The 26,139-nt window shown below is 42.4% G+C and overlaps 1 protein-coding gene across 5 annotated transcripts in view; it reads left to right on the forward strand.

Annotated features, from left to right (window-relative positions):
* The window catches only part of KIAA1210 (KIAA1210 ortholog), a 58,927-nt gene that overhangs the window by 7,279 nt on the left and 25,509 nt on the right, over nt 1-26,139 (forward strand). The window contains exons 1-3 of one of the 5 annotated variants that reach the window (XM_060249376.1): nt 8,432-8,679; nt 20,914-20,975; nt 24,494-24,665. In XM_060249376.1, coding sequence (XP_060105359.1) covers nt 8,645-8,679; nt 20,914-20,975; nt 24,494-24,665 — 269 coding nt within the window. In that variant the 5' untranslated portion in view covers nt 8,432-8,644. Of the gene's footprint in view, nt 1-8,431; nt 8,680-20,913; nt 20,976-24,493; nt 24,666-26,139 lie in introns of those variants that run through there. The other 4 variants (XM_060249374.1, XM_060249373.1, XM_060249375.1 and 1 more) reach the window with 4 other exon arrangements.

Genomic DNA, 26,139 nt, shown 5'->3' on the forward strand with positions numbered 1-26,139 from the left:
ACCTGTGCTCCATATTTTTATCTAAACCCCTCTTGAAGGTGGCTATACTTGTGGCCACCACCAGCTCCTGTGGCAGTGAATTCCACATGTTAATCACCCTTTGGGTGAAGAAGTACCTCCTTTTATCCGTTTTAACCTGTCTGCTCAGCAATTTCATCGAATGCCCACGAGTTCTTGTATTGTGAGAAAGGGAGAAAAGTACTTCTTTCTCTACTTTCTCCATCTCATGCATTATCTTGTAAACCTCTATCATGTCACCCCACAGTCGATGTTTCTCCAAGCTAAAGAGTCCCAAGCGTTTCAACCTTTCTTCATAGGGAAAGTACTCCAGCCCTTTAATCATTCTAGTTGCCCTTCTCTGGACTTTCTCCAATGCTATAATATCCTTTTTGAGGTGCGGCGACCAGAACTGCACACAGTACTCCAAATGAGACCACACCATCGATTTATACAGGGGCATTATGATACTGGCTGATTTGTTTTCAATTCCCTAATAATTCCCAGCATGGCGTTGGCCTTTTTTATTGCAAACGCACACTGTCTTGACATTTTCAGTGAGTTATCTACCACGACCCCAAGATCTCTCTCTTGGTCAGTCTCTGCCAGTTCACACCCCATCAACTTGTATTTGTAGCTGGGATTTTTGGCCCCAATGTGCATTACTTTGCACTTGGCCACATTGAACCGCATCTGCCACGTTGACGCCCACTCACCCAGCCTCAACAGATCCCTTTGGAGTGCCTCACAATCCTCTCTGGTTCTCACCACCCTGAACAATTTAGTGTCATCTGCAAACTTGGCCATTTCACTACTCACTCCCAACTCTAAATCATTTATGAACAAGTTAAAGAGCATGGGAGCCAGTACCGAGCCCTGCGGCACCCCACTGCTTACCGTCCTCCACTGCGAAGACTGCCCATTTATACTCACTCTCTGCTTCCTATTACTCAGCCAGTTTTTGATCCACAAGAGGACCTGTCCTTTTACTCCATGACTCTCAAGCTTTCTAAGGAGCCTTTGATGAGGAACTTTATCAAAAGCTTTCTGGAAGTCAAGGTAAACAACATCTATCGGGTCTCCTTTGTCCACATGTTTGTTCACCCCCTCAAAGAAATGTAACAGGTTAGTGAGGCAAGATCTTCCCTTGCAGAACCCATGCTGAGTCTTCCTCAATAACCCGTGTTCATCAATGTGCCTTCCCATTCTGTCCTTGATAATGGTTTCTACCAACTTTCCCGGTATTGAAGTCAGACTGACTGGCCTGTAATTTCCCGGATCTCCTCTGGAGCCCTTTTTAAAGATGGGGGTGACATTTGCTACCTTCCAGTCCTCAGGAATGGAGGCAGATTTCAATGAAAGATTACAGATTTTTGCTAGAAGATCCACAAGTTCAACTTTGAGTTCTTTCAGAACTCTCGGATGTATGCCATCCGGACCCGGTGACTTTTAGTTTTTAATTTGTCTATCAGTTGTAGGACCTCCTCTTTTGTCACCTCAATCTGACTCAGGTCTTTCAACACCCCTTCCAAAATTAGTGGTTCTGGGGCGGGCAAAAAGTTCTCGTCTTCCACCGTGAAGACGGAGGCAAAAAATTCATTTAGCTTCTCAGCCATTTCCCTGTCCTCCTTCAGTAATCCTTTTACCCCATGGTCATCCAAGGGCCCCACTGCCTCCCTGGCTGGTTTCCTACTTCTAATATATTTGAAGAAATTTTTATTGTTGGTCTTTATGTTTTTTGCAATATGCTCCTCATAGTCCCTTTTTGCCTGCCTGATCACAGTCTTGCATTTGATTTGCCACAGCCTGTGTTCCCTTTTACTAATCTCACTTGGACTGGTTTTCCACCGCTTAAAGGAGTCCTTCTTACCTTTTACAGCTTCCATTACTTTGTTAGTTAACCATGCAGGCCTTTTCTTATGCCTGTTTGTGCCTTTCCTAACTTGTGGTATGTATTTTATCTGAGCTTCTAGGATTATAGTTTTAAATAGCGTCCAAGCTTCCCCAAGGGTTTTGACCGTATGTACCTTTCCTTTCAGTTTCCTCCTCACATGCCTCCTCATCTCAGTGTATTTACCACTTTTAAAGTTAAACGTGGTTGTGGCGGTCTTTTTGGACAGCTCCCTATTTATACAAACAGTGAAATCAATAACATTATGGTCACTGCTCCCAAGCGGTGCAATCACTTTTACATCTCTCACCAAGTCTCATCACTTTTACATCTCTCACCAATTGCACAGCAGAGCTACTGAGCCAAGCCTCTCTTCCTTCTATTGGCTGAAGCTCCTCCTCCTGGTCCCCTGGGGAGGGAAGGAAAGAGCCAGAGCTTCCTTTGGCCAGTTCCCTGGATACCACGGGAGAGATACAAAGAAAGCACCTTTAAGACCGAGTGCTAATGTTTTAAGTTTTTTTAAAAAATTGTGTTTGTCTCTGCCATTTCTAACGTTTATATCTCTGCTACCTAATCTTAAATAGGTACTCATATGGCCCAGCCCAACAAGGTCTCATTTATGTCAGATCTGGCCTCATAACAAATAAGTTTGACATCCCTGGCTTAAAAGGCCTGGCTGGAAAGGAAGTTTGTTCTCTCTAAAGAGACTTCAGACAGAGGAGGAGTGCTTTCTGGAACAGCTGCAACAGGAGGGTTCCCCCACTCAAGGAGGGTGAGTCTTCAGTATTAGAGGAAGGGAAACATATAGTTAGTCACGTTAGGACTGTTTATTAATTTGCATCAGCCTTTACTTCATTGTACTAATGTTTTACTATCCATTTGTCATTCTAGAGCACTTATATTAAACTTGTTGTTAAACTGCCTGGGTCCTCATGTCTCTTTGGTCATGGTTAAAAGGTGCTTTGGTCATGGTTAAAAGAAGAAACAAGTGGTTGAGTGGGTGCCCTGGGCCCTCCTAGACAGACCCTAACCAGAGTGGTGGCAGCCAGTAGAAGGCACCTCCTGGTCTCCCATTGTGTGACACTATCATTTAGCACCACTGGTGAGATCAAGTAAACTCAGTTTCATGAGCGGTTATAGGAGCAGGTGAGGGCAAATGTTATATTTCCAGTAGTGGCTTAATTTTTTTTCAAGAACCTTGGGAGCTGCCATTCACAAAATGGCAGCTTGTGCAAAAATGACAGTGTTTCAGAGCAGGTCTGTGGCTCTCGGGTGAGGAAACCTTTCCTCTGCTGTTTTTCCAACACAAAACGCTATCATGCCAGTGGTAATTTGCCCTGCAAAAAAAAAAAAGACAAGAATAGGCACTCTTTTGTGCTGAAGAAATGCATGGAGAAGGAGAGGCAGGTGGGAAAGGGTGCTGATGCTGTCATTTTCCCATTTTCCCTTCTGCTTTGCATGAAAGAGAAAGAGGAGAGAAGATGCTGCTGTAGCTTTAAAGGAAAGGGTAAGAAAATGAGTGCAGGGGCACTGGAGGAAGGGCAGAGAGGTACTTTGAATTGTTTGGAGAGTGATGGGTCACTCCGAAGTGACACCTGCCCACTCCTGGATTAGAGGATTAACAGTACAATCCTATGCAAAGCTATTTTAAGGTGGATGGATTTGCTAGAGAAACACTGCATAAGGTTGCACTACTAGCGCATGTTTTGTGAACCTGAGTACCTTGTACCTGGCTTCAGAATGCAGCATGAAAAGGTAACCTGTGATTATCATCCCACAGCTGTCAGTCAGTGTTAGATGAATGCAAGAACCCACACCAAGCTGTTTGCATGTCACTGATGTGTATAGATCTTCTTTGAGCACAGATAGTCTTCCTATTACAGGCAGTCCTCCTCCATAACCACATTTTATAAATTTGGGCTTTGTCTGAACTTGCCTCTTTTCTTCCCTGTGGATTTGTGTTGTTCTTTGGCATGTGTGCACGGAGAGCAGCATTTTGCCAGGTCCTTATAAACACCTTTTTGAAGATGAGCCTTGGCTGGGCAGGTTGCCAGCTCAGACTCCTCACTCGAGCCCCAGATGCAGAGACGGTGCACTCATGGGTCTTGGCATCTCTGCGGCAGCCAGCGTGATAGTGTCCAGGGCCAGATGTGCAGAAGCAACAGCGCCCATGGGGCAAAGTCCTGCCTTTTGTCTCTGTAAGACAAACAACAGTGCCCAAATGGAAACATGTCAAATGAATAGACTGTCATCTTTTGTTTACACTTAGGCACAGTGGTACTCAGCTGATGTTTCTGTGGTGAGCTGAAAAGCATTAAAAAAGCCCTAGTGAAATCTGACCAGTGGTTCATCTATCTAGTCCAGCATCTTGTTTCACACAGTGGCTACTCAGTTGCCTTGGAAAGCCAGTAAGGAGGGGATACAGGCCAAGGCCTTCCCCTGATATTCCCTCCTAGCATTAGTATGCAGAGGTTGGGTGCCTCTGAATGTGGAAATTCCCTTTAGTCACCTTGGTTAGTAGCCAGTGATGGACCTATCCTCTGTGCGTCTGTTCAGTCCCTTGTTAAAGCCATCTATGTTAGTAGCCATCACTTTTAACTAAGGAGTTTTTTTAGCTAGGTCTGTCCCTAGTCTGAGGACAGTTTTATCAGTATCTTTTTAGACTGTCCCATTTTATGTGATTTTATGCCCTGACTTGCTTTTATTGGTGGTCTTTATGGGCACTTTTTAAAATTATTGACCTGGATTGTTTCACTGTCTGGTTGGTTTTGTTTTATTGTGGTGTACCGTTTTTCTAAATTAATAATTGTCCAATGGCTGTGAATGCCACAATTTACTCACTGAGTTAAGAAGTATTCTCTTTTGGTGATCTTGAATCTATTGCCCATCAGCTTCTCTGCCTCTCAATTCTGGTAATATTGCCGGTGGGGGGGTTCTTTGTATGCTTGTTTTCTATCCCATGTATAATTTTATATAGCTCTATCACGTCTCCCCTTAGTTGTCTTTTTTTTCTAAACTGGGAAGTCTCAGACTCTTTAGCATTTCCTCATAGTAAAAGTGCTCCAACTTCTTAACTGCCTCAGTTGCCCTCTTCTGCACTTTTCCCAGCTTTGTCTTGTCTTTTTTATAGATATAACTAATAGAACTGTACTCAGACTTCCAGAAGAGGCCGCACTGTATATCTACACAGGGGTGCTACAGTATTGGTTATTTTATTTACAGTTCCTTTCCGAAGAATCCACAGAGTAGAATTTGGCTTTTTCACAACTGCCTCACACCAAGTCGATATTTTCATTGAGCTACGCTTTATAGCCCCAGGATCTGTTTCCCTCTCAGTCCTGGCATGGTCAAATCCAGTCAGCATATATTGCAAGTGTGTGTTTGTGTGTGAAGGGGGCGGGGGGGGGGTATGCCCTTCAAAAGCCTTTGAGCAAGCCAGGAGATGTTTCCTCATGGATGGTTGATGGTTTCTGGATTTAAACAAATATATCCTTTCTGACATTCAAAATGGCATGTGTTGTATGTCAACAGACCCTAACATATTGAAATATAACTTAGGGAATAATCTAGTATTACTGCAATAAAACCTGCAGCAGGAGTACCCTGTCTAAATTCTCCAAAAAGTCTTGCAAAAGAGAATCAATGGATATGCCAGATGGGGAGTATTGTAAGCAAGGACTGACAAGCAGACTTAGGTTGGCATATTGTTCTCAGATGAGGAGAGGCGGTCGGTCCTTCAGTGGCTAATGGCTGGTGAGTGAAGAGTAAGGACACACTGCAAATATTCATTAAGGGTTGGCCACCGGAGAAACAAGAAGGATTTGCAGTATGCCTAGTGAAGGTGAGATGGAGATTGGAATTTTGCGATGAGTAGATGAAGAGGGTTTTTTTTTTTGCAGTGTGTGTGTGTGCTTTTGTTTCCAAATGTATGCTGCTTAGATTTGGGGGCCCTGATGCTCTTTAGCCAAAGAAGTACAATGCCAAAACAACTCAAAAAAGTGGGTGATTTAGTAGATGTAAGAACTAGTGCAAAGAGTGCAAAAAACATGGGGACAGTGAACTTAGTGTGGTTGTACTGTTGAGCCCCTCTAGGATGATGTAAGTCAGAATACAAAAAAATGGGGGGAATGTCGGTTTGGGGGCTAGTGGTATGATTCGACTCCACCCCCTGACTCCCATTATGCAATGCCAGCTAGACCATGGGGAAAAAAAGATTTTCCTCTGGCCTTTTGTCTTCAGTTCACTGGGAAGAAGGGTTTGCCCCTGCTACCATATCCTTTTTTTTTTTTTAAATCTCTCTCTTCATGAATTTAACTGTATTTTTGGTGAGGTTCCCATATTAATCCTCTTTCACTGTTGGCAGTGTTGCAGTTGGCATTTTCCTCCCATTTAAATGCCAGAGGGATTTAGGACCTGAGTTTCATACAATAAGCCCTCAAATAATAGTAATCCTTGAGAATTCCTTCATGATTGATGTTAAACTTTATGGCTTCTGTTTTGATTTCATCTTTCTTGCGGGCGAACTTAGTCCACTGCAGAGTGGGAGACATTGCTGTGTCATTCCTGTCAAGTTTGCACTAGGAGTTCAGCTTAGCATCATGCAGACAGCAATGCTAATTCAGTTTAACAAGCGTTAGGCTTTCCCTGTTCATCTGTTTTCCTTTTTCTTTTTGCATCAAGAATGTTCATTTACAATAACATGTAGCATTTGTAAAGGGTGTTTAAGTGTTCAAAAAGCTTCGCTTGCATTGTCTTGCTGTAATTCTTACAGTGACCCTTTAAAGCAAGGGTGTTGAACTCATTTGTTATGTGGGATGGATTTGACATAAATGAGACCTTGTTGGGCTGGGCCACGTGTGACATAAAATGTAATGCCAGGTAACAAAGATATAAAGTTTATAAACGACACAAACAATTTTCTTTTTTTTAAAAGCTTAAAATAAAACATGCTTAAAACATTAGCACTTGTTGGTTTTCAAGGTGCTTTCTTTGTATCTCTCTGATGCTGGGCAAAGGAAGCTCTGGCTCTTTCCTTCCTTCCCTATGGGACCAGGAGGGGGAGGAGCCTTAGCCCATAGAAGGACAAGAGGCTTGGCTCAGTAGCTCTGCTGTGTGATTAAGAGAACCTGGCAAAGCAAGCTGTTCCTCCCTCCTTCCTTCTCCCTCTCTCTTGGTTGCTTCTGCATCACAACTTGCAGATGAGGAGGGTGGGACAGATGATACCACTGAAATGATAATCCTCGTCCCCAAAGTGACAACTATCTGGATCATCTAAGCCAAGGGTGTCGAACTCATTTGTTATGAGGGACAGCTCTTACATAAATGAGATCTTGTCAGGCTGGGTCATGTTTGTCATAAAATGTAATGCCTGGTAGTGGAGATATAAACTTTATAAAGGACACTGCCAAATACAATTAAAGATTTAAAAAAAACAACAACCCCTTAAAACATGCTTAAAAACACTCTTGCAATATTTTGTTAAACAGTCTCTGATAACTGATGCTTCTTGCTCTGAGTTATTGCATCAAAATCTGGAGACAATATCTGTACCATAGCAATTTTGAGTATGTTGTTCAGGTGTGTATCTGTAAGTTGCAAACCTACTTTTGATTCATTAAGATTCATTACAGAAATCTAATGATCAATGCTTTGAACCTAAGACCCAGAGAAAAACATGAAATGGCTAGGCATTTCAAGCTTTTGTACTTCATGTGCTGGTCAGCCAATGGAGAAAATAGAGGCTTTAAACTGTAGCCTGACTGAGCAAACCTGGCAAAACAAGCTGTGACACAGAAGGAAGCAAGAGAGGGAGCAGGCAACAGTGAGTTTTTCGGGGGCCTGATGAGTGCCTACTGGGGGCCTGATCAAGCCCACGGGCCACACGGTTGACACCCCTGATCTAAGCCCTTGTGTTCAAAAGTACCATTGTGGGATCATTGGTTTGTTTGTTTTGCTGCCACAGACTGAGTGCAGTTCCAGCTATCTTCTATTCCCCTCCCAGACAGGAGTTTTTCCCTAATGATAATATAGTACCAGTGGTGCTGAATCTCATCCTTGCATTATGTATCTCAGAGAACTAGCTCAGCAGAGTGAGAAGTTTTTTGTGGAGGAAAAGTCTGCTAAAATAAACAGATTTGTAAGCTAGAATGCAGGCAAGAGAAAATGTCTAGCCCAAAGAACTAAAAAAGAAAAGTACATCAAGCACCATATCATTGCCTCAGGTGATATTCATTCCTGTAGTATTTATTTGTTAGACCCCTAATTAGCAGAGGAAGTAACTTATACCAGAGTGCTGGAAAAAGTCACCATTTCCTCTTTGTGTCCTTTCTTTGCCCCCAGCATTAGCAATGATAACTTTAAAGCCATCCTCTTTGTGGCTTCTCCATTTTTCCAAATGACAGCAAAGTTCCTTATTAGCCTTGCAGAGGAGACAAACAGATGGTATTTTTGGGGCTTGAGATACTGTGGTTTTGCAGGGCTGGAGAGAGACAGGAAAAGGGGGAGTGAACAATTCATACCCATGTATGGAACAAGCACAACCTTCTTTGGATCTTGTTCAGCAGTGACTGTGGGCCTCAGATCAGGAACTTTATCTGGCTAGTAATCACATCGGCATGCTGGCTTTTGTGCGTGCGTCGGTGCTGGGCAACTGGCAAGTTGGACTCTTGAGTTTCACAACCTTGATGAAAGGAAGCATCTTTTATATACGTACATATTAGGAACCATTAAGTTGATATACAGTGTACATGGGTGATAATGGCAGGCTTCTACAGTTGTCTGAAGAGTAACAAGTAAGTGACTTTAATTATAAACCTTGTATCCTACTTCCTTTCTTTAAAAATGAGTAGCTTTAGAGGGAGTTGAATATAGACTCGGCATTTAACTTTGTTCTGTTTGTTTTACTGTTAAATATTGCACTGTAATGCATGCAAGAACAGAGAACTCCCATCCTTTACGGATCACTTTACATTGTAAATCTGCAACCAAGCTCTTTGGATTTTGGTTTTGCTCTGCTCAAACATCACCTGGGTTCTCAGAATAATAAAAACAATTGTAACAAGAGATGAACCACCCAGTAAAATATGCTGTTATCTGCAAATTTTCTGATTAAAAAAATGGGCAATGGTCATTGAGGCTGCAGTAGATTGGTCTTTAGGAAATCTGAAGGCTGTGCTTTTAGAATTTCCCAGATGCATGTTTTTTTCTCTGCATGATTAGTTTGAAAAAAAAGATGTTTGGATGAGTTAAATTGTTCAGCTATTGATAGAAGGAATACAGAAAGCACGTTAGTGATTTAAATCAGATGCATTTTAAATACTGGACATTCTTGAAAATTTGACTGCATTGCTTATAGAAAGAAGGTATGCTTACTCAAAAAGTGTGCACTATGCTATATAACAGTCCTTTCTGCTTTCAAAATAAGCGGACTTTATTTATTTTTGTGGGTGCTCTGGTGATGGAATCCATGCAACAAACTTAAAAGGGGAGTGGTTTTTTTAAATTATTAACTAAATAAAATTAAACAACTTGGCATGTTATACTTTTCCTCCCCATTTAGCTTCCCAGCTATTCCTCTTCCCTTCATTTAAACACAACCCTTGCAATTGGTTGTTCTAAGTAACAAGAATGAATATTATTAATTCTTTTTCCAGATCTACAATGAAGGGAATTGATTTAAAAAAATACTGTGCAGTAACTTAGGGTCTGACATTTATTATTTATTTATTTATAACGTTTACCCCCCTTTTCTGCCATCCTATGGGCTACTACGTTGGTTAACAGATTAAAAACATACATAATAAAATACATGTTAAAAACCATTAAAACAAAAAAAATCCATTAGAACAATTTAAACCAAGATCAAATATGCATGAATAAAAATATAACACAACATAGGATAGGAAGGAAGGATCAGTGAGGGAATGCCAAGTGAAGCGAAGAAGTCTTCATCTGTTCACGGAAGGCGGCAACAGAAGGGGTCAGGTGCAGTGTTCTCTCTAAGGCTAGCTGAGTTAGTGTGAGCTAGCTCACAGATTTTTAGCCTTCAGCTCACACATTTTTGTCTTAGCTCAGGAAAGATGCCCCAGAGCACACTAATTTATGTAGTAGCGCACAACTTTAATAACAGTGCTCACAAGTTTAATGTCAGTAGCTCACAAAGTAGAATTTTTGCTCACAAGACTCTGCAGCTGAGAGGGAACATTGGTCAGGTGAATCTCTCTAGGGAGATAGTTTTGGTGCCATGAATGAGAAGGCCCTCTACTGGTTGCCACCCATCTAATGTCAAAAGGCAGGGGCATCCAAAGCAGAACCTAGGAAGATGACCATAGTGGACAGGAGGCTTTGTAAGGGAGTTGGCAGTTCTTTTTATCTTAACTTTTCAGGAAGTTTAATGGTTGGCTCAGCAGTAGAGACTGTTCTTTGCATGTACAAGGTCCCAAGTTCAATACTTGGCATCTCCAACTTGATGGGGACCTCAAGAGAACTGAGGTCTCACCTTTGTGTGAGATACTGGGGAATGTATATCAGATGAATCTGTGGCTGGATAATTCATAATGGGGCAGCTTCATATGTTCGTATATAACCAGCTGATGGCAAGGAATGTTTATCTTTGCTTAGAACGCAAATACAAAATGAACAAACCATTTTGATGACGTAAGGCCTATCAGATTTAGGCAATAGGGTGGCTGTTGTTATTTTTATAATATCTCTTCTCTCCAGAAGTGTTTGAAGTCCAGAGAGACCAAACCCTGGGTTCACTGTAGCTATTATGGGACACCTGGAGTCCTCTTTGTTATAGCAGGCCACAGGGGAGGGGGTAACAAGGAAGGAATGAATAGTAGACACCATGGCTTTGGTGGGAAGTTTAAAAACACATGCATGTTTTCTGGATTACAGTTTAGCAATCCTAGTTGCAAGCCATGTTCTGTGAGAAGTTAGTTTCCTGATTGGACCAGTGTTCTCTTGGCATATATATATATATGCACAGTCTTTGGTGTCGAATAGTACTCCTAATTGTTCAGAAAACCTTTTGTTTGCCTGCTGAAGAGTTCTGTTTAACCCAAAAGCTAGTCTGCTTCTGTACCAGCAAAAAGTTGATCTTTTTGACAGTTTTTTTTTTTGGGGGGGGGACTTATGATATTTCCCTCACTCTTTTTTTCCTGGAAAGCAACTAGTTGTGCAAACTTCCTCCCACAATGTCTTTCCCCCTACCTCATATTAGGGTTGCATTGCCATGATTTCAACTTTTCAAATTATAGACTGCCCAGTTATTTGCCACACTGCTAGCACAAAGCAGATGTAACATCAGAGGGCTTATTGTGCCCACAGTGTAATCATGAACATCTAGTGACATCATGTTTAGTTACTTAAATTATTAAACCCAAAGGGTTGGATTTTACCAGTTTTTCAACTAGGGTAAGAAGGAAGTGGGACCTGTTTTGACTACCCAAAAGGATATGCTGGAGACTGTGAAATGTGTGGACAAAAGCTGTCTAGGATGGGAGCTGCAGTGAGGAAGAGGATCAGGAAAGAGCAAGCAGAAAAGTTAGTAAGGTCCAAAAGTATGGGAGGAGGGGGGATGCAATGCCTTTGCTCCCTGCCGTTTTGCATTGCTTTGCCTCGAAGAAGCCTAGAAAACAGTTATGGTTCATTCATTCTGTCTTTTAAATAGTTAGCGCACAGTGTTACTGTCTGTTTTCTTTAGATTAGAGAGAGCCTGAGTTCTAGACACCCTTCAAAGAACTCTAGTTCCCAAAGTTCTATGAAAAGAGGGAATGACTGTTAAATTGGCTTAAGCCTATAGTATGCTGTATGTTGTTATAAGCACACACATCTTTTATGGCAAACAGTGACTTTATCAGTTTGTATCAGCTCCAAAAGAAAATAGGTTATGTTATATTGGCTGTCCTGAAAGGATTTATTACTCCAGTGGTCCTCAAAGCCACTATTTGGATTTGCATTTTGAGGTCACCAGGAGATGTGCAAATGTTTTGTCTGAATTGATAATGCCCATCACTAACCACTCTTGAGAGCAGATGTTCTTCACTGGACTGTGGCAGAGTCAATGGACAGGGGTGGCCAATGGTAGCTCTCCAGATGTTTTTTGCCTACAACTTCCATCAGCCCCAGCGATTGGCTATGCTGGCTGGGGCTGATGGGGGTTGTAGGCAAAAAACATCTGGAGAGCTACCATTGGCCACCCCTGGTATATAATTTATTAAAAAATGTTAGAATTCAGTTCTGATTCCCCCGACCTGCTGTTCTTGCGAATGCATCGTCAGGGACATAGTTTCACTATAAATATGCATAACTTCAATACTATTTTAACTGGCAGGGCTTCCTCCAAAGAATCCTGAGTATTCTAGCTTGTTGAGGTGCTGAGTTTATTCTGTTAGAGATCCTTTTCCAGCTGCTGTTTCCAGGGTGAACAACTGGCTATTACAATCAGGTTACATCTAATCTGTATTGGGTGCTTGAGTGTAAGAAGCTGCCTCATACTGAATCAGATCACTTGGTCTGTTCAGGTACTTGATGAAGGGAGCTTTTGAAAGCTCATATCCCAAAAATCTTGTTGGTCTCAAAGGTGCTACTGGGCTCATATCTAGGTGTTCTGCTGCAGACCAGCATGGCTACCCTTTGAAACTGGTCTGTAAAGGCGAGTGTTGTCTTCTCAGACTGAAAGCAGCTCTCCAGAGTCTCAGGCAGAGAATTTTCCTCCACATCACCTACTGCCTGATTCTTTTTGCTGGAGATACGGGGGGTGGGTGGGGGGGGTGGGTGGGTGTTGAACCTGGGACCTTCTGTGTGCAAAGCAGCTGTTCTATCACTGAGCTACTGCTCCTCCCTTAATGTAAGCCCAGAAAGCATTGTCATCTGTTTTCTTTGCAAGATGGCTGAATAGTGGGTGGTAAAAGGACACCTGAAGAGCCAGCACTCACTTTCTTATCGGCACACTAATGGCTATAGGACGGCTGGTTGTTCTTTTACTTGGGGATGAATGTGGATGGCAAATAAAGCCCTCTAGAAAGTTATGCCAAGAGTGCCTTCCCTCTCCACCCTCTTGAATCCCTTGACTGCTAAACATCTGTATCAAATCCAGTTGGAATCGAGTGTGCCTGGGAAATTCAATCCCTATAAGCCGCCTCCCGCTCCCTGGTCCTCCTCTCCAAGCTATTTTTCTAACCTACCAATTGAAACATAATTGACTCTTTCAGAGGGAACCTCACAGCCTTCCCTGGCAATTTGAAAACCCCCAAGCATTTTATACTTAGCTCTGATCCAGCTTCAAAAGTACAATATTGTGTATTCTGTATAACTTGTGGGGAGGGGAATAACTTGACAAGTAGCAATAAACAAGTTGGTTTTGATTTTTTTTTAATTGAGAGATGGTTTTGCATGAATGAAGGAAGCACACATTTAAAAGATCCTAAATACAGTTTTCCTGGAATGACGGGTCAGTCGAGGAGGGAAGGGCCATACTGTGCTTTAAACTTAAAAGGGAAATAAGATATTGACACATGACTTTCTGTCTCCTCTGCCTAGCTCAGGGGTAGTCCACAAAGAATAATCAACTGTGTTGTTATTTATCCACAACATATCCACAACAGAAAACAGTTCCAAGGACAATTTACAACAAGGAGAGTACTAGTCCTGAAACAGTGTCCATAAGGCTTAAGCATTCAATATTTCTGTAGCTCTGTTCAAAGGGACATAAAATATTCAAATGGGATTGTAGAATGTTGTATAGTCTCTCTAAACATTGATGCTGCTCCCAGATCTGGTCAGCATTTTGAATCTTAATCAGACCTGGAACAAATTCTTAAAAACTGTCATAGAGTACATAAGTGATATTTGAAGCACCAGTCAAAAAGTGAAGTTGGCAGTAGTTCAAACAGTCCAATAATTGGACTTTAAGGAGAAGCTATACCAGTAATTGGATGGTTTGAACTATTGTCGACTACATTTTTTGACTGGTGCTTCAAATGCCACCTATGTCAGAGGTGTAGAACTCATTTGTTACGAGGGCTAGATCTGATATAAACGTCACTTTGCTGGAGCAGGCCATGCATGCCATAAAATGTAACAGAAGCTACTGGAGATATAAACTTTATAAAGGTAATTTCAGATGCTAAATGGCAATACCAGATGGATGACAATAACAGACTTGATTGGATTAGGTGTGATATGCAGAGAGGTAATAGGCATGAACAGGAAACCTAGGTCTCAATGCCATCCAGGAGGATGCAAAGGATAAATGGACATACAGCCTACATTAGAAACCACAACATTCAGTTGCTGACCTAAAAGTAGCAGGGCTCTTACAAAGGAATTTCAAAGGGAGATTGGAAAGAGAGACTATTGAATTGCAATTGATAGTGAAACTCAAGTCAATGCATTCTCCAGGACTGAACTGAGAGCTAGTTTTCCTGTCTCAATACCAATGTGTGCTGTTAACATTTGGCATCCGAAATCACTCCTATCTCCAAAATATAAGGACAAATCCAAGTGTTCTAATTCCTAATTCCTAATCAGAGTCTTTTTGAAAGAAAAGAAAATTAAGATAGCAATGGAGAAATCCAATCTTTTTTTTTAAACCTTTTCAGAATATGCCAAAATAATTTCCTCAGTGTAAATTGTGTTTGTCAGAAGAATCCATTCACCCTCCCTGTCTCCAAAGAAGTGTGCTTGCACATAGAAGCTTATACCTGGAATAAAATGTTGTTGGTCTTAAAGCTGCCATGGGATTCCAACTTTGTTTTCTCTCTCTCTTTCTTACCCCTGTTTTCCTCCCCAAAAGAGAAGGAGTAGCCCTGGAGAAGGAAGCAGAAGCTGTGTGTGCGTGAGGGGAAGCTTGTCTTTGTATCTCTCTTGCAGAAAGCAGGAAGCAGCCACTGAGGGAGCGGGGGTGGGGGGCAAGAGGCAGGAAGTAGGAAGTAGGAAGCAAAGAGCCATTGAGAGGCCTGGGGGGAAAAGTAAGCTTCAGTGCAGCTGCAGCAGCAACCATGGAAAAGGAAGCAGGAGAAGGAAGTTGCTAGTGGGCTGAATCTGAGCCCTGCAGGGGCTGAATTGATCCCATGGATCATATATTTGACATCCCTGACTTATGTACTATATGGAAGCTATTAAAAATTCATTCTGGGTCTGATGAAGATTTGAAATGTTGACCAAATCTGGAAACAGTGTCCATTTTTTGGAGAGACTGTACAACATTCTACGGTCCCATTGGAAGGTTTTATGTCTCATTGAGCAGGGCTACAGAAATACTAAATGCTTCAGTTCTATGTATGTCTGACATTAGAAGCTGTACTCTCTGTAAATTGTCGGAACTGTTTCCTGTTGTGGATATGGTTGTATAATAATCACACAGAAATGTTACAGGTAAATAATTTTATTCTAAGTGCTACACAGTTGATTATTCTTTGGGGATTAGCTGTATCAGGGGTTGTTTTGTAGAAAAATAGGTGGTGGAGCTCATCCAGGGATTGTTATGCAGCTGCACATACTATTCAATGGACAAAGAGGTGGAACTCTCAGAAGGAGGAGGAGGAACTCTCAGAAAGGTTCAGGAGCTGCGCTGTGAGGTCTCACTGAATCTGAGGCCTAAGCTGTATACAGCTCAGGGTTAGGGAGGGAAGATGGAGGAGGGCACTGTTGTGGTATGGGATGTAGCCATGCTTAGTCTGGAGAATGCATGAGTTGGAAAATTGACTTTTTGGGGGTCCTCTTTGACCATCCAAGCAAGGGTATGTTGGGAATCATGGGACCTGCATGGACAAGAGGCATGTTGGATGAGGGATATAATGAGGGGAAATGGGTGAGATTGATTGAAGAGCTGGCTAAATCTAACCCCTCACCTTCCCTCTTTCCCACTACTTAGCTTCCGCCTCCCATAGATATCAGTAGAACCTAGGGATGGTGATGGGGAGGGGGAAAGGTGTACTTTGCCAGTGCCAGTGTCTTGGAGGGATGGAAGTCTAGCCCAGGCTGCAAATTCATTAATATGAAATGATGTATTTATGACACTTCAGAAATGAAATAAATATTTCTTTTATGATGCACAAGATTGTGTTGGGAGGGATATGTTACAAGTTTGCGATGGGCCCAGAGAAGTTATGCTTGGTCTCTAGCAATGTCTGATCCCTTGAGGTGCCTTCCCTGGTGTGGAAAGACCAGACTAGAGAGTCATTGTGGCTTCTCCATCGCTGACCACTGTGAACATTCTGGTGTCTGTGCAAGCAGACGGTGGGCACTCTGCCAGAGAGTTCCTCTTCCTTTTAGAGGCATGGCTAACTCTTTGTGATGCACAGATTCTCTAATGCCTGTTCAGTGATTGGGATTTAGTATTGGAAGATGTGTGTGTGAATGGGGGGAACAGCAGGCTGCCTGAAGTCAGTAAGGGAGCTCAGCTGAAATTCAACCTCAGTGGCTCAAAGAGGCATTTGTTTCCTTTGCTTCAGTGTTACTTGCCAATCTACATATTTTCATTTCTTTAGCTCAAGTTGTTAGCCCTCTCTTTCATTCTCTTTGGCTTCTTTAACTAAGCCTGTATAGTTGTATGAAAAGCATTTCCTCCCATTACATTTTTTTTTGGAGAAATATCCCACAAAACCAGCTGTTTTCCATTAGATTTTGTTTCGCTTACACAAATACACACACACACTCACGCACGATAACAGTGGACGGTATTTCCAGAATAGTTTGCTGAATGTGAACTGCTATTAAATCACACAATGTCATCAAAACAGGGTTGGGGATTTTTTTGCAAATTATAGTGTGTATATCAAAGCCAATGCTGTCAGATTTTGAAATTTGGGGTCTGGAATCAAGCAGGCTTCAGTGAATACATGACCCTATCATGATCCTAACAGAATACTTTTATTGATATTAAATGTCATTTGGCTGCTAAGCAAGACTTCCTCAGCACCATTCTTATTTTATATGCAGTTAAGGGGGGAAACACAAGGCAGCCTGACCTTATCCCTGTGCAGAATGTGACTGTAGTTAGGGTTTTATATGCGCTGCATTTCTGTGGAGAAAACTAGATTGTGGTACTGGTGCAAAATTCAGTTTCTTAAGGACATCGTCGGCTTGTGTTGAAAAGAAGGGAAAGGTTCTAGCTTTATGGATTGCAAAGTTTGGCAAAAAATTGTACGAGCAAAATGTGGTGAATCCAAAGAAGCCAAAAATGTAACTTGGGTGTTGAACTCATTTGTTACGAAGGCCAGATTTGACACAAAGGTGACTTTGTGGGGCCGAGCCATGCGTGTCATAAAATGTATTGCAAGGTAGTGGAGATAAAAACTTTATAAAGGATACATATAAACACAATTAAAGATATTATTTTCAGTTTAAAATACAAACATGCTTAAAACTCTTTTGATATTTTGTTTAGAATGGAAAGGAGGAATACAGGGATTTGGCGATGCAATTTTAAAATAAAACATGAAGAAAAAGCACAAAGATCACAGCAGAAACTAAAAATAGAAAATGCTCTGAGCCTGGGAAAACATGAAATGGTTAGGTATTGCAAGCTTCTGCCCCCCCCCATCTATTCAGATTGGCAATGGCTCTCTCCAGCATAATATCCCCCTTTGGATGTGGGTTCCTAGGTTAGAGTACTCACTAGGCACCAGTTCATTCATCAGAGACAAGCTGGCTCAAAGGAACAACTTTTTATTTTCAAGGAGCTTCAACTGGCCATAAATGCTGCAAAAAGCTGCAAAACGCAGCCTTAGCTCCAGTTCATTGAAATACATTGCAGCACAAAGTTGCAAGGAAAACTTTTAAATCTGTGGGTGCATAGACCTCAATAGGAAATCCATTCCATGTTTTCCTTGCCGCTTTGGAAGCCCAGAAGCCAGCAAAGACAAGGCAGAAGGAGCTGGAAATGTTGTCTGAGGTTTGAGGACAGGAGGGGGGAGGGGGGGGGAGAAAAGAGCCCTGCCAGCCTGATTAAAATCCTGGGTGGGCTGGGTGTGGCCCCGCAGGCCAGGATTGGCCTGCGGGCCAGGAGTTTAACACCCCTGAAGTAACTGTGGATTAGCCTGTATAGTCCCTGTCCCCTCAAGAACAGCAGAAACAGAATAAATAATGCAGCCAATTTAAAAATGCTGAGTAACTCATGAAAAATAAGATAAATGAGGCATAATTTGCACACCATGTACAATTATTTGGCTTCAGTTGTTGTTGTAGGATGTTGGTTAATTTTGGTGCAGAATTATGAATTATTCTTTTTTTAAAATGTAGAGCTCACCCAGAAAACTTGCAAATGAGGAAGATAGAGTACCTACATGATACTGATTTTTAGAACAGATTTAACAAACAGGCCTCTGGATTTCTTTGAAAGTAAAATCTCATGTTTTTGTTGGAGATCTGTAAGCCTTGAAATTCACTTTTGATCTGGCTGCCAGATCAACATGTCATTGTTGCAGTCCTCCAAGAACACACTTTTGCTAATGCTGCGTTGTGCCTGTATTTCTGTCCTGATGACTTCCTGTGGCAAGAAGGGACATGGGAAAGGGAGGATGTAGCAGTTGATAATCTGCTGATGTCTCCTTGTGTGCATGTGAGAAAGGTGGTCCAGTGATTACATTCCTAAGGTGGAACTTTGAAGGCTCACTTGAGACCTTTTGTAGCCGATGTTATCATGCACTTCAACAGCCCGTCTTTACATGGGGCCATTCCTGCTTACTGGTATATCTCTCTGGTCAATTGCTGTCTCGTTTCTATTCCCATTTGTGTTGTTTTGTGGTTGCCTGACTAATATTTTGTATTCAGGAGCTTGCAAGCATTGTCTAGAATCTCACCCAAATTAAACCTCTGAGTGGTGAGTGGGGTGCCTCTTGTCTTTTCTGGCGCATGATCACTAAGACTTGATGCAGCTCACAGCTCTCTGTTTCATACTCTGAAGCTGCTAAGGTATATCTGGAACTTCTGATAAGTTATCATAAGAAACATATGTAAAATCTGTCCAGGACAGCTTCTTGCATAGTAATGGAATGTAGCATACACCAAGCAGAGAATAGTTTCAGCAGTATATAATGCTTCTCTGTGTGAATGTGGCAGCAACTCTTGGTGTGAGACTGGGGTGTTAAAAAGCTGTCCCTGTTGCAATGCTATGCTTCTAATGAAATATTGGAGGCTGTTTGTAGCTTTCTTTTTATTTTCCCACTTCACTGAATTGGGTTCCAATTACAGCTCTGTGAAGGGTATCCTCTGGTCCAAAACCATGAGACTTAGTCTTCATCCTTTACTGATCCTGGCAATTATACTAGCCAAGAATCCCATACCATAGGTAATATTTTAAAATAACTGATGCAGGCTTTTCACCAATTCAGAATGTGTGCTCTGACTGGGAACATGCCAATTATTTTGACTTCTGACCCATATGGAAATACCCCTCTTTCTTGTTCTGTTCCCAACTCATGTAGGCTGGGTGCTTTCTATCTCAACTGAAATTCCATTGCCACTGGTTGATTTACTTCATTTATAGTTCACCTTTTTTGTTAAGAAAATGTTCACATTCAGTATCTGTGCAGCAAAGAACTCATGGATATCTTGGAATGGAACTGCCTGGAGCAGACTGGGAGGGCAATTTAGGACTTTAAAATATTGGATGAGGAGAGTAGGTATTGGATAGAAAGCAAAAAAGCAAGGTAGAGGGAACAAGAACCAGTGTAATTTCTAAACTACTTCGGCATGATCCTAGGCCTAGTGAGGCCTACAAGCTCAATGGAAGCTTGTGTTAGCTTAATAACCAAGCCTACATTTTTCAGGATCCCTTCTGTCTCTCTGATTGGGTGGGCAGCAGTTTTGGAGGGAAAACTTTTCCCAGAGGGATGGGGCCTAGAAGGAAAGCATAAATAGGTGAGGTGTTTCTCAGGTGTTTCTCTCAGTAAAGGCAACAGTCAAAAGTGGTCTCTCTGGAAAGGCTAAGGTGGTGGTAGGTTGCAGCTGGAGAGGGATCCCTCATCCAAGGAGGGTGTGTTGGTTTGAAGGGAACATTTAGTTAGTTGTGTCAGGGCTTTTATTTCTTTGTACCAATCTTTACTGTTTTTGTATTCACAGTTGCATTAAAAGTTTTTAGACACCGCTTACTGTTTTTGAGCACTTATTGGAAACCTGTTGTTGCTATACTTCCTGGGTGCTCACATCTCTTTGGTCACACTTAGAAGGAGTTTGCTAATAAGGAAGACAGGAGTTGGATGGGTGCTCTGGGCCCTCCCAGACAGACCCTTTCCAGAGTGGTGGCAGCCAGTAGTAGACCCTTCCTGGTCCCCTACCAGTGTGACATACCTGTTCACATTTTCCTGACAATTGAGAGAGCTATAAACTTGGTCATATAATAAAACCCCAGTTTACTATGGGTCCATTTAAGCTGACGTGAGTAAAAGGCTACTTTCAAAATCCCTTAATACACCCAGGATCTTCTTCGTGGTCTCTGTGCATCACACTTGTGGGATACTGCGCCTGCGTGGGTCCCCGATCGGTATCTGTAAGAAAGCCCGGGAATTTTCTGCGGTCGGCGCCACTGGGCATGCGCAGGCGTCCGATTGCGCACGCCCAACGGCGCCATCGCGGTAATCCCGCCAGTTCCTTTCTGACCGCTGCGCGAAGAAGCTGCGTTTTCCTCGTGTTCCCGGTCAGTGAGCTTCGGGTTTTACCCTTTTACACAGTTTAAAAAACAACCTAATCATTTAATGACTTCTTTCGCTTAATGCAAACGTTGATCCCAACTTCCTGAGAAGTGGGATGTGTCTTCTTGAGAAGCAAGGCTGTTTGTTAGTTTTGGCTGGAGAATGGAGTGTTGTTGAAGAGTGAGGAAAAATCCATTTGGCTTCAGCACAAAAATATCTGTGAAATCCCTCTCCCTCCCCCCCTGTTTAGTATGCACAGTGTTTCTGTAGGAGAGCCTCAGACAGCATTTCTTGGCTGGCTAAGAGATTATCAAAGTCCTCCTCTTATTAGTACTGGACGGTGGATTGCATTGACTCTCATCAACTGTTTAAATTTGGGCTTTTCAGTGACTGCATCATGGCGACTGGACCAGTAGATGTCCTAGAGCCTCTCGAGGTTGAAGAAACAGGTGAGCAGTTTTTAAGCGAGTAAATGTGTTATAACTGTGAGATGGTTGATTCTGAAGATATCCTAGTCTAAAGATAGGCAGCTGGAATGGAGGTCCAGTCTGGCTTTATCTGTAAAGTGTAGCCGTTAATCCAAAGGACCCTACTTGCCCCTGTTACTTATTTCAGTCATTTTCTCTCACAGGACTCCAACTTTCTCCTCCTTCGGAGACCAGCAATAGTCTCTGTTAAGTGTTCTCTCCTCAGGTCCCTCAGTTGCTTACTTCTGTATGCCTTTTCTTTTTATCAGCTTGGCTTATAGATAGCCTTTATTAGCTCTAACAGCTCTTTTGGTTCTGTTTAGCCTGGGCAGGAAGAGGCTAAAGAGCCCTTTGCATTGGCTCATGAGGCAGCACCATAGGGGATGGGCCCTGGTCAGTTCAGAACTTGGCTGTTGTTAAAAACTAGGTGCCAGACAAGGCACTGGCTCTCAGATCCATAGCCAGACATTTTGTCATGAAAGGAATAAGGTACAGAAGGTGTCTGCTTGAATCAATGCAGTACAGTTAGCAACAAGATAAAGGCAGTTTGGTATGTGTAAAGTTAGTTAATTACATTGAAAATGGATAAAATAAAATTTAATATTGTAACATGAAAATGAGAGTCTTGTGCTTGTCAGTTATTGCAGGACTTTTCATTCATTGGCCAGAAATCTGGAAAATGGGAGCACATTTAATTCTTAGAGCCAGTTTGGTGTAGTGGTTAAGTGTGAGGACTCTTATCTGGGAGAACCGGGTTTGATTCCCCACTCCTCCACTTGAACCTGCTAGCATGGCCTTGGGTCAGCCATAGCTCTGGCAGAGGTTGTCCTTGAAAGGGCAGCTGCTGTGAGAGCCCTCTCCAGCCCCACCCACCTCACAGGGTGTCTGTTGTGGGGGAGGAAGGTAAAGGAGATTGTGAGCCACTCTGAGACTCTTCGGAGTGAAGGGTGGGATATAAATCCAATATCTTCTTCTTCTTAGGAAGCCAGTGGCTCGCCCTCTTCTTTAGTCTGTGCTACAAATATATTGAGTTCAGACCAGCAGAACTATCCTGGCTTCTCTCAAAGAATCCTAGTAATTGTAGCATGGTGAGAAAGTCTGTAGTGTGGATATTCCTATCATCTTCCTTCATTTAATTGATTTACTTCCTTTGTACCTTGCTTTTCTTCCCAGTGGGAACCCAAAACTGCTTACATAATTCTCTTCTCCATTTTATCATCACAACAACCCTGCAAAGTAGGTTAGGCTGAGTATGTGTGTCCCAAGGTCACACAGCAAGCTTTCATGGTAGCAGGGGTATTTTGTAGAAAAATAGATGCTGGAACTCATTAGCATAACCCATTTGCATATGCCACACACCCCTGACATCACCAGAAGGTGTACTAACTTATATCAGCTCAGCATCTACCTTAAAATGCTTCTTGAATTATAATTGTCATAATAAAATCCCATCATACTTTTTAAGTTACTTTCTCATCACTGGCATGATGAAGATTTCCATCTTTCTGCTTTAATTTTTTTTGTTATTTCCCCATTTTTTGTTGGGAGGAAATATTAAAAAGTTTGTCAAATCGTAGAGATCAGCAAAATTCTCCTAGGGGGTTTGAACAATGGAGCCCAGAAGCAAGTATTTTTTGGGGGGTGGGGGGAAGAGCACAATAAAATTTAGAGGATCCGGAGCTCCGCTCCTGTGAGCTCTTGCCCCAAATGAAGCCTGCATGGTAGAGTGGGGAATCTGAACTTGGGTCTCCCAGACCTTCATCAAACACTAACCACTGTACCGTGCTGGCTGTCCTACAGAAACAGAGAGCTTTCTTATCAAAGCTTTTCCTCAGCTCTCTTCTCTCAGCATCTGAAAGATATTTGAAACCAAAATTTGTCTCCAGATGCTGCACAGCCTGGGAGCCGTGGTCAGTCCCAGCTCCCTGGTGAGTATAACTACACCATAAATTCAGCTGCACACTTGCATTTCTTGCACCCAAACATTTATTTTTTCCATGTAATGCAAAAGCATGCATATTCATGAACAATCTGATGGAAAGCATCACTTTCCCTGTTTTCTGTCTCTTATTGTCTGGGACCCATAGTGCAACCATAATGCGACCACTGTCTGCATTCAGTGTGGCTGAAGTCATGCTGAGCACCTTGGTTGTGACTAACACCCCCTCCCACAGAGCAGAGAAAGGATGAGTCGCATTCTGGAGTCAATTGTTCTTTTCTCAAAGTGGCCACTGTCTGCCCTGCTTTGCAGTGGACTGTGGTGTCGTCTTGCCCCACACATGCTGGCATGGTAGAGAGAGAGCACTGGTGACAAAATTATCAGCGAGGGTGCAAGAGACAAATACCCACTGAAATGCTGCTTTGTTTACAAAGTTCTCCAGTAGTGGGTCTCTATTATGTTGGGTGCCTCCTTGTTCAGCCTGCATGTTGAGCAAATAATAGAACACGTGTTGAACCAGGCTCTGCTAACCACAGGACTTCTTTGTATCCCAGATGTGTGCATCACAGCAGGGTAGATGCTTCATCCTGTGAGACAATGCCATTATAGCATCTGTTTATTTACGCATACACAAGCTGAACATGGAGGAGGGGGAGCAGGCCAACATCCAGAATATGTTCAATATTCATTGTTTACTTGGGAGCCAGCATGGTGTAGTGTTAAAGTGTCAGACTAGGTTCTGGGAGATTCAGGTTCAAATCCCCATTTCTGCTGTGGAAGCTTGCTGGGTAACCTTGGGCCAATCACACATAGTTTAACCTACTTTACGGGGTTGTTGTGAGTATAAAATGGAGAAGAGGAGAATGATGTGACGTGTTTTGGGTCCCTATTGGGGAGAAAGGTGGAGTATAAATGCAGTAAATAATAAGTAAATAAAATTAGATTTTTCCAAGGGATACTAGTTCCCATGGAAAGCTAGCAGCATATCCTCTGGTCTTGAGAAATCATCTGCCTCTGCTAGCTGTTTTGTAGCTGCCAGCCTTTTAAGATCCTGTGTGCTTTTGAAAAGAAATTTCCATGACTATAAAGGGCCCCTAATGCCAGACTAGAGCAAAATGTTTATTTTTTTCATTTTGCAGAGCTAAAGTGGCACTTTGCAGTTGTACTGAAGCACACCGACAGTGAAGTCCTAACAACTCTTTCCTGAGAGTAGACCCTATTGAATAGACCTAAGTTGACTTATTTAGGATTGCTCCCTAAAGTGTGCAATTTAATCTTAATACAGGCCACTCAACCATTTTCTGATGGTAATTTACAATGGCAAACAGAGTTGCTTTATTTATTTTATTTACCTTAGATTTATATGCTGCCTACACAGCGAACGGACTCAGGGCGGCTAACAGTCATGTTAAAACCGCAATTTCAGTTACAATTTTTAAATGATAAAAATAATAACAATTGAAAACTCAATATTTGGTGCTATAGAAGAATTTTGATATAGGTTCACATTGGTGTTGATAAACTCCTTTGGCAAAGTACTTTTCCCCCATTCCTTTCACAGGAAAGAAAAAATCCAAGTTTCAGACTTTCAAGAACTTCTTTGCCAAGAAGAAGAAGAAGAAAGAGCCTTCCTCTCCGGGAGCTGAGAGCACACTGAAGCCAAGCCAATCGAGTAGCGACATCAGCACCCCTAATCTCGACTCCAGCATGCTACATTTACCAGCAGAGCCAGGGTAAAGTAGCCATCTTGTACCAACAGGTTAAAAGGCAGGAATTGTCCCATAGCAACATATTTCATTCAGGTTGATGTGAAAACAAATCCCACTGCCGTGACTGGAATGTCAGGAATTTCCCCTTTTCCCATTTGCAACGTGCCTCCCCGACAGCAGGCCTGGTGTCAAAACCCTCTGAGGCTGTTTCAGCTCACAGAAGTGCTGAGTGACAGGCTTTGACTGTCCCGCTGTTTGAAATACATCCAGACAGAATTAATTAGCACACAGTTTTCCTTTTTCCTTTTTGCTTACACAAGCAATGAAATTATGACTCCTGTAACGCCCTGAGCAGCTACCATAGACTGCTTGCACGAGCAGACTCAACCCCCCCCTTCCCTCCCCCACACGAGTAGAAGCTGGCAGAACTCTGCTGCAAATAAATAAAAACTTTTCCCAGTTCAAATGTTGTACTTGCATTAGACATATGAGTGGTGCAGATGTGCACAATGTTGCCTTTGTTTGCATAATATTTTTGCAAACTGTAATGTGAGAGCCTCTTGGTTTTCCCATTACATGCAAGATGAAATGTAAGGAATATTTCTAGTAGTAGAGTCTGTAGTAGAGTCAGTGGTGCAGCAGTTATAGTGCTGAACAGGGCTCAGTCCCCCAAACAAAACAAAAAATTAGTGGCACCTAAAAGACAACAATGTCTGTTTCAATATGAGCTTTCATGGGTCAGAGCCCACTTCATCAAATAGATACATGAGGGAAAACTGTACTGGAGAGTGCTTAGGCATCAATAGATACTTTTTTTTTATTTTGAGACAACAGATTAACACAGTGACTCAAATCTGCATCCCTTCACAAAGCCCCACTCAGAAGGGGGAAACCATAAACTGTTAGAAGCACACTGTAAAAATGTAAATGGCAGCTTGGTAGAAATGAGAAACTCAGAGAGGTATATTGGCAAGTGGGTTAAATTTAGGCAGGGGAGACAGATTCAGATTTACTTTCTCTCCATTGGGGGGACCCAAAAGCAGCCTAGATAGTTCTCCTGTCCTCCATTTCATCCTCACAACCCCACTGTGGAAAGCTAGGCTTGAGAGTATGTGACTGACCCAAGGTCAGCCAGCAAGCTTCCATAGCAGACGGAGGATTTGAACTGAGGTCAGTGGGCTTAGAAAGGTTGTAACTTTGCTTAGAAAGGCACTGAAAGTGCGGCACGATGGAAGTGGGGTACAAACGTGCCCCTGATCATGCTTGTGCCTGGTTCAGAAGCACTGTTTTTCTCTCTGAACTGGGTCTCTGACTGTACCCCAGGGAGCCCTGGAGAATCAAAGCCAGTTCCCTTATCCACTTAGCCTCGTAGCTCTGCCTTGCATTGGGGAAGGACCTTGTTAGAATACAGCAGAGACACATTTTATATTGTTCATGATGAAATACACATATGTAATGTCGTCTCCGGTTTTAGACTGTAAGCTGCTGAGGGTGGGGA

The sequence above is a fragment of the Heteronotia binoei genome, chromosome 11, assembly GCF_032191835.1.
Source record: "Heteronotia binoei isolate CCM8104 ecotype False Entrance Well chromosome 11, APGP_CSIRO_Hbin_v1, whole genome shotgun sequence".
NCBI classification, from domain to species: Eukaryota; Metazoa; Chordata; class Lepidosauria; order Squamata; family Gekkonidae; genus Heteronotia; species Heteronotia binoei.